Source organism: Lipotes vexillifer, unplaced genomic scaffold (genome assembly GCF_000442215.2).
Source record: "Lipotes vexillifer unplaced genomic scaffold, Lipotes_vexillifer_v1.1 scaffold459, whole genome shotgun sequence".
NCBI lineage: Eukaryota > Metazoa > Chordata > Mammalia > Artiodactyla > Lipotidae > Lipotes > Lipotes vexillifer.
Window position 1 is genome coordinate 497,637 of NW_006769874.1, and position 8,882 is coordinate 506,518.

Genomic DNA, 8,882 nt, shown 5'->3' on the forward strand with positions numbered 1-8,882 from the left:
TTAATTGTTAACCAATGTAGAAGGGAACTTTTTTTTTAACAACCATAGGTGGAGCAACTAGACATCTCCATGGAAAAAAAATGAAAAGTAACCCCCTATCTGATTCCATACTCAGAAAAAAAGAAAGTATGGTACAGAGCAAACCTAAGTATAAAACTAAGAACCACACAAATTCTAGAAAACTTGGAGAATATCTTCACAATTTGGGGTAAAGTAACAAACTCCCTCACCACCTCCGACAGCCATGCCCAGGCCTGGCACATAAGGTGTGTTCAGCACAGACCTGTGAAGGGAGGGGGGGGGACTGGGCAACAGCAACGCGTGGAGGTTCGGGGTGACCCACTAACTCGCTGTGGATGCTCTGCAGGCCCATGGGCAGCCCTTACTCTTTCACGGTCCATTCACACCTCAGCATCTTGGTCGCTGCGCCCTATCCCCACCTCCACCTCAGCATCCAGTCTCAGGTCCTTGTAAGGCAGGGTAAGCCACGTCTCTGTTGCACGCCGTCATCAAGGTATCAGATGCCTCTTGGGATTCTAACAGCTCGCCAGACCTTTCTCCTAGTACTATGGCAGGCACCTCTGTGCACCCCGCTCGACCCTCCGTGGTCCCACGTGATTAGACCAGGGAAGCGCACCTGACTTGCTGGGCCAAGCACACGAGGAGCAAGTAGGGGCTCCACACTCAGATTTCCCGGGAGCATCTCTTATCCCTCTACTCGCTGGCTGTATGACCTCACCTTGGGCAAGATATTATACTTCTCTGTACCTCCACCTGCTTTTCTGTAAAAAGAGGAGAGGTTTCGTAGGAGGTCAAAGTGACACAAGCAATGTACTTAGAACAGTGATAGGCACATAATAAGCACCCAAAATGATAGCTGTTATCCTCTCCAGGAATTTAAAGCTGGGAGCCAGAAGTGATGTGTGCTTGGGTGCGGGAAGCGTGGATTCTTAGCGGGATCTATTGGGGAGGGGAGTTTGGGAACCTTTATGAGGCCTTAGAATTGAACAATTGTCTTTTCGTTTGATGTCCGGAGGTTTTTACACCTGAGTCAATGAAGATCCTGGTGAGTCGGCCGTAAACCTTTCTTCTAAGTGGAAAAGGGCAGTAGTGAAAGGTTGGGAAGGGGGACCCTCCACCTCAAGGCCCTTCTCAAGCAGGCCAGCTTTAGGAAAGAGGAAACATAGGATTGAGGATCTGGGAAAATGTGTCCATTCAAACTTTCACCAGAGAAAGACGCTCTGCAGAGAAAACAGGTGTGGATGCTCCTTTGCAGCCCTTATACCATGGGTCGGACATCTTACAGGCCCCCTTCCCATGCATTCACCCATGGGACATTGCACCTTCTCACATGTAAGTTTCCAGCTGTAGATTTTGTTTTTTTACTTGTATTTTTGGTTTTCTAAGGGATTTTGCTATTCCCATTAATAAATGTCTTTGTAATTACAGTGCTTTCTTGTTTTTATTTTTATTTTTTAATAAATATTTTATTCATTCTGGGCTGCATTGGGTCTTTGTCGCTGCACGCGGGCTTTCTCTAGTTGCTGTGAGCGGGGGGCTACTCTTCGTTGCAGAACACGGGCTGTAAGCACATGGGCTTCAGTAGTTGTGGCACGCCAGCTCAGTTGTGGCTTGCAGGCTCTAGAGCACAGGCTCAGTAGTTGTGGCGCACAGGCTGTTGCTCCGCGGCATGTGGTAACTTCCCCGAGCAGGGATCGAACCCGTGTCCCCTGCATTGGCAGGCGGATTCTTAACCACTGCGCCATAAGGGAAGCCCCCTTTCTTGTTTTTAAAGCCAAATTTTATTTTAAGAATAACGTTTGCCAACACAGGTCTTCTGTCCGTCCGTGGTAGACAGTAATTACAGGTTAAAATGCAGGGAAGGATAAAAGGGGGGTAAGCTGTCCTCTCTCTATTTGTGGCCATCTTCTGCTGTCTCTACTGTCACCCAGGCTCAGATGCAGCGCCCCTCCCGACAACGTGAAGTCCTCTTCAGATGCTGTCATTCCAGTAACTTCTACTTCTTTCCCTGGTGGCCCCTTTCCCTCCTCTTGTGTGACACAATCCTTCTCTTTGTATGCTGTCGATAAAAATTCCTGGTATCTTATAGGTTAAGTTTCTTCTTGTATCGATTTCACAGCATTTTTCAATTGGCCGATGGGACAAACTGAGGCCCTGATGTGTGCTCAGGATAAAACAGATCCATTTTAACACCACCCAGTTTTTCCTTTCTCCACCTTGACAGATAAGGAACTTGAACTTCTGGAGTGGAAACTAACTTTCCTGGGGTCCCACAGCAAGGGAGGCAAATGGACACTCATATCCAGGCCTTTTGTACCAAGTTGCAGGCTCCTGATGCTATGCGGCTGCCACTACCCCACTGCATAGCTGAAAAGATGCTATTTGGTGTATTAAAATATGAACTCCTTGAATTTGAACTCTGGGTCACCTTTAGAAACTCAACCATGTCAAAGCCCTAAGTAGAAGGTCCCTGGGGTCAGGACTGTGTGACTCCGTCTCCCCACAGCCCCCAGCGTGGGGCAGGGCCACATCCCCCGGCGGTGCTCCTGGGAACAACTCCTCAATAAGCTGCAGCATCCGAGTCTCAGTGGACCCAGGCTCCTCTTGGTCTACAGGTCAGTCATTGCTCATTAGCGCTCTGTAAGGCCTGGGAAGGGACGGGGGCTGGGGAACGTCCTCGGAATATAGTCCCAGCATTCAGAGAGCAGTCAGGGTGATGGGGGAGACCGACAAGCTTCCTGGGAAACACCTGCGCTACAGAATCCCGGGATCGCAGCGTGTACCATCCACCCCTCACCTCCTTCCCTAAGGCCCCTCACCCTTCTCCAGTAGACCTTACGCCTGGGGCCAGACCACTGAGGCCAGTTTACTTCCCAGTCCTACTTGGGCACTGGTTTTTTAAAAAATATTCTTCCAATACTTTTATATCAAGAAATCTTCTGATCTGGGGTATTTCTACATGAGTTGCAATAAAACCTAGTAGGAATAAACCCCAGAAAAACTTTAAGTGGCAAATAGTTTACAAGAAGCACGTCCCACTTGGAAAGCAGGCACACACACACAGTAAAAATACAGCCCTTTACACTTACATTCTAAGTTTACACTCTCTTAGAAAGCAGAGGTTCAGAATATCAAGCTTGAACCAGTAGGATTAAAGTAAGGATTCTGCCACTAGATGGAGAAATTGGCCCAGTCCAGCACAAGCGCGGTTCTGGCTCACTGCTGGGAAATCTTACCTGCAGGAAAGATTTTATTTACAAGTGCCATATTGTTTAAATGACTGTGGCAACTACACCTTACATTTATAAACTATAACATTTTGTCAATTCATTTTATGTATTTTTGCTTGAATGGGGTAGACATCCCATATTAATCTTTATGGCATCTGTATGTTCTACATTCTGCCATTACCATATTCATGATTCAGTGCCTACTATTTAACCCTCTCGAAAATCTTTTAACATTGTTTGCATTTTGTGGCACTTAGCATTAAGTAAATAAATACATGCAAATTTCACTTCCAGTCCTGCAACTGATTAGGTAAAATATTAAAGTCTGGAACAGGTTGAGGCGCTTCTCCAGGACAGTCTTAACCACCAGCTATAACAAACAGCAAAATCTCATTCCGAAAGAGAAGTTTGAACAACAACTAGACCAACCAAATTTTGCACATTGCCTTTATTTTGCAGAAAATGCTTTCTGCTGATTGTCTTTGGCTACATTATCAGAAGAAAAATATAAACAGTTGTAGGTTTAACAGTACAAGAGATTAGCTACATATGCGTAAAAGAAACACATTCTAGTGGGCAGAGCTGGACATTTCCATTTTAACTACAATCTGCCGTCCTCAACTATGATTTAATTCTGTCTTTCACAGCTCAGCTCCAACTGTGACCCCTGCCACAAAGGGGACCTGAAGCCTACTTGAAAGCAACAAGGAAGAGAATTAAAAGTGTGCTTGTTATCTCACTAGAGTAGGACCAGTGGAGTTTACATATTGATGTGCCAGAGTCACCTACGTGCTGAACGAGAAACAAAGTTTCTGCATGCTAGCAAGTCATTTTCACTGTGAATCACGGCGAGTTAGGCCAACTGCATTGCTTGCACACTTGAATTCACCTGCAGCACACAAGGACCCAGGACGGCACTGCCACCACCGAGGATGCACAAAGGTGGTGTCAGTGCGACTCTCGAACGAACGTGTATTCTCCTCTTATTTAAAGTGAGGATAATAGGCCTTATTCCCTTCCCCCTCCCCATGAGCCTACCAATCAAACCAAGACTTGCTGCCACGAGAAAGTCATTGCATCTTTAAGACACAGGCTCCGGCTCACATGGACGGAGGTGACACGGGCGTCCATGAGGCTAGGAGGCGGGCTTGGGCCGAGGCATCGTACTGGCTGTCGGCAATATCTGTGGCCGAGGAGGCCCCTTCGTACAGTGGGGATCCCGAGGAGGAGGGAGCGGAGACTGGATGGGTGAGAGAGGCAGAGTGGGCAGAAGAGCCTCGAAAGAACTGGGCTCCCAGCCCGTTGGATATCCCTGCCGCCTGGGCACCGGGGGTGATGGTGCCGCTGCTCACGGACCACAGGCTGGGGTACTGACTGAAATGGAAAAATGGAAAAACACACAAGTCAGAGACCTGGGAAGGGGCTCCAGATCAGCTGCAGGAGGGGAAAACAAGCCCCCCAAATCCCACTCCTGATAAGCGGGTTATATGGCAGCTTTCTTTCAAACGGACCACTTCCTCTGTGTTATTAAACCACACTCTGGCGTGCATAGAAGTTATTGTCTCATGTATTAACAATGAACAAAATCATTAGGACAAAATCAATAGTTAAAAAGGCTGCTGACGTAGACATAACTCCTGGCAGAGCAAAATACTCCAGCTTTGCGCTCATGTTCAGAATCCAAAATTCTCAGATATACTGAATCAGATGTTTCAGAGGATGTGTTTAAGTATCTGTTAACTAGCACGCCCCCCCACCCTGCAGTGATTCCTTCGAGGGAGATGACACGCTTCTCAAACACCGAGTGGTGGAGGGTGAGCATCCAGTGGCTGCTGTACGGGCAGCACATCTCAGCACGTGTTAGTTAGCCTGACCCACGGCAGAAAGAAGTGCACCAGCAGTGAGACCCGGAAGCAAACCCCAATTAATTAGCTTTATCACGTTAGCCTTGTTCTGCGACCACCTCTGAGGCTCTGTTTCCCCATCTCTGAAAGAAGGAATTGGAAATGGGTATTAAACCCCCCAGTCTGGGAACACAGGCTTGAATAGCATTACACTAGGCTACAATTTTGTTTCAGGAAAATGTCTCTCTCTTATAGTAGAATCCTTTTATCATGAATCATGAGACTGTACGCTGTCGTGGGCTATACAGTTCACCAAGCCATGTCCTGCACTTCAGATGCATTTGAACGTGCAAACAGGCCTGAGTTAAGTGAGGTAGGTTACCATCCCCATTTTACAGATGCAAAGAAACAAGGCTCCAAGATACACTGACAACCTCTAACATCCTCAGGGCGGGGGGTGGGGGGGTGGTCCCTTTGTAACCTACAGATCATCCAATTTACAGCAGTTTTCTAGGTGCCTTCAGAGCCCTGGAAGAGCCTGCTGATTATGTATTGCTTGCTTTACTTTTAACAGTAGACAATTCGATTCTTATTTTAAAGGAATTGTTTCCTAAAAATAAAGAATTAAGATCTTAGGCAAATAGCGATATTCTATACACAGAAACTGCGTTGCTTTTGAGGTCAAGATGCCTTGTCTACAGACTCAGTCTGCTGTAAGCCAACTTGTCCAATCATTTAATACCCTTGAGTCCATTTCCTCATTAGAAAATGTGGACTGACCTCTAGCTTTGTTATTTTAGTTCTCTATTATAATAATCCTATGAAGAAATGCAGTACATTTACCGACTGGCTTGATTTCTTTAAGCCAGTCTCCCTCTATATAATTTTCAAGTTAAGAAAATAGTCATCATTCTTTACAAGTTACCCAGAATATACGTTAAGAACATTGATTCTATATCCACAGAAATCCAACAAAGTTATTTCCTTAATTTAAATTCGCCTGTCAAAAAAGGTTCTGGAAACATTTCTGCAAAATTCACCTACTGATCCCAATAACCCTGTAAAGACAGGCTGAGGATGGGGTTATTTAGTGCTCTTTTCTTGAAGAAACAAGGCTCAAGAGACTTGTCCATCACAAGAACTAGTAAACAGCAAAGCCAGGATAGGGTTCCTGGTTCCCTTGCATCACAGCCCAGCTCCCATCCAGCCTGAGGGAGCAACTGGTCTTCCCAGAGAACAGGCTGAAGCAGGAACTCACAGCATTCATGTAACCTGGGGTCCCCGGACACACCTGGCTAAATGGTCAAGTTATAAACAAAAACCCAACACCCATAAGTGAAGGGCAGAATAGAGGCCAGTGAATGAGATGGCATGAAGTCATAGGCACTCCCAGGACAGTTTGCATCATTCCCCAGACATACGTTACCTAGAGCCCGTAGGAGAACCAGCATTAGGACTCATGGGGAGCATGCTGGTGTGGGCAGGCATTCCAAGGCTGGACCAATTGTCGTGGGATGGGAGCATGGACAAACACGCAGATGAACTGTCAGAATAGGCTACGGGACGTAAGAAAGTGTCATTACTGATGGGATCTTCCAAGAGTGACAAAATGCATTGAAATACTACCAATAGCTGGAGCTACCCAATGTTGAAAACAAAATGTGTGCAATATTAAGTAGAGAAAACAGTCCACTAGCCTGCTAAATTGGTCATCAAAAGCTAATACTTGTTGTCAAATGTATATATTTGAATATATTCCAGTACCCAGGCTTTTTCTTTATCATTAGATCAATAGCTGCCCTGTAGAACTGGAATCCTACAATCACATGATTGAGGATTAATTATCTTTAAAAATAAAATCAATGCAATTTTAACCTGCCTTTTCTCCAAAGGATTATTTCTTAAGAATTAAAAGGGCTTTAGAAACCAGGCAAAATTTAAAATATGATCTTCTAGCCTCTGGTTGGACAACTATTTCCTTCCCAAATAAGCTCCTTTCATTTCAAATCAGCTTCAATTGCTTCATTGTTTTATGGTGTTCATTCATTTTTTCCCTCCTTTTGGAGCCAGACAAAATGAAGTCTGGGCATCCATGGTGTTAGAAAGAATTAGGTCCAGGGATCTTCATGGTCTGGCCCGCTGATCACAAGACTCAAGCCTGCACCAGGGTCGCCTAGGGGCTTGTTAAACCACAAAGTGCTGGGCCCACCCCTAGAGCTTCTGATTCTGTAAATCTGGGGGGGTTTCAGATGATACTGGGGCTGCTGACCCGGGTACCATACTTGGAGAAACACACGTGTGTCAGTCAAGCTAGTAACTCAAGTTACTGGCTGGCCCGACATCATCACTTTCGAAGGGTTCATAAAATATCCAAACCTGGGCACCTAGACATGGGCCCACAGTCCTGGAGTAAGAACGCTGGAGCAATAACGGTCACATTCAGCCCCAAAGGCCCCCTGGACTGGGCGTCTCTGTGGTCGAGCCAGCAGTAACAGGGACATGAAAAGAAGGTCCCTCTGGAGCCCTGCAGATTGCTTTTCCCTTTCCAGAGGTCTTCCAGCCACCCCCAAAGCCCGGGCCTGCTTCTGCTCAGGACTTACTTGGAGAATTGTTCCGATGCGCGTAAGGGCTGGGGTAGGGGGCTGGGCGGTGGTTCCTCAGGGCCGGGTACCTTTCACAGCCGTGCGTGGAGGGAAGAGAGAGGGGGCCTCCAAACTGAGGGTGAGGGGTGGCAGGTGGACACAGGGTGCTGGTTCCAGGAATCAACCACCCCCCTGCTGTGAGAGAAGAATGCTGAGTGCCTGACTTTTGCATCACTTCCATTATTTAAAGGACAGGAGGGGAATTCCCCAGAGGTCCAGCGGTTAGGGCTCCGAACTCTCACTGCCCAGGACCAGGTTCACCCTGGTCAGGGAACTAAGATCCCACAGGCTGAGCGGCATGGCCCCCCCAAAACCCCCAAAACACACAAACAAACAAAAACTACCAAAAGACAGGAGGGCAGAGGCCAGGAAGTGGCGGATCTTTTGCTCAGGATTCGTGAACACCGAGGACCCAGCGGAGTCTTCAGATGCCTCAGGCTGGCCAAGGTTTCTAAACCCACAGGACAGCCGAAACCCTGGGAGACTGACCCCGACCTCAGCCAAGCCTGAAGCCTCCTAAACGCCCCCAGAATCCTCCCAGCCTCTTACGGGATGTTCCGTTCCCCCAGGCAGGTTAGCTTTCAGGGCCTAACTGCTGAGCTTGAATATAATGTAAAAAAAGACAGAATTCAGATTCAGAGCCAGGCGCATTCAGGACACACAGGGCGAGCCATGCAGCGCAGGCACTTGTCCCCCTCATCCCACCCCACACCGTAGCACGGAGGGGCTACTGTCCTGGCTGGAGGGGCACCCAGGTTCTGCTCACCTTTCTTTAGGCCCACACTCTCCCCGCCTTACACATCCATCAGAAAATTGTTCCAACATTGCCCTGCCCTCCTTTAAAACTCCAATTTCTTCTCCATCTCTTTTTTAACTTTAAGAAAGAAATCAGAAAAACAACCACTAGGAGGATGACAACTCTGGCTCCAATTCCCAAACTACAAACAATTCTTCAGACAACATTCAAATGAGGGGAAGGTCCAGATGTGGCCACAAAGTTTGGGCTCCATCACTTGCCAAAGCAGTTGTTCATATTCTGCTCTATGATGCGGCAACCCATGAGCCACTTAGGAGAGCTGTTTGTTAAATTAGTCCATAAGATGAGAAGGAGGGAAGGACAAAGGAAGAAAGGAAGGGGGGGGGAG

The 8,882-nt window shown here is 47.1% G+C and overlaps 1 protein-coding gene across 2 annotated transcripts in view; it reads right to left on the reverse strand.

Moving 5' to 3' along the window:
- Positions 1-4,351: 4,351 nt before the first annotated feature.
- TBXT (T-box transcription factor T) overlaps positions 4,352-8,882 on the reverse strand; it is an 8,368-nt gene continuing 3,837 nt past the window's right edge. The window contains exons 6-8 of one of the 2 annotated variants that reach the window (XM_007445906.1): positions 7,696-7,869; positions 6,522-6,651; positions 4,352-4,625 (exon numbers count right to left, since the gene is read on the reverse strand). In XM_007445906.1, coding sequence (XP_007445968.1) covers positions 4,352-4,625; positions 6,522-6,651; positions 7,696-7,869 — 578 coding nt within the window. The remainder of the gene's footprint in view (positions 4,626-6,521; positions 6,652-7,695; positions 7,870-8,882) is intronic. The other variant, XM_007445907.1, reaches the window with a different exon arrangement.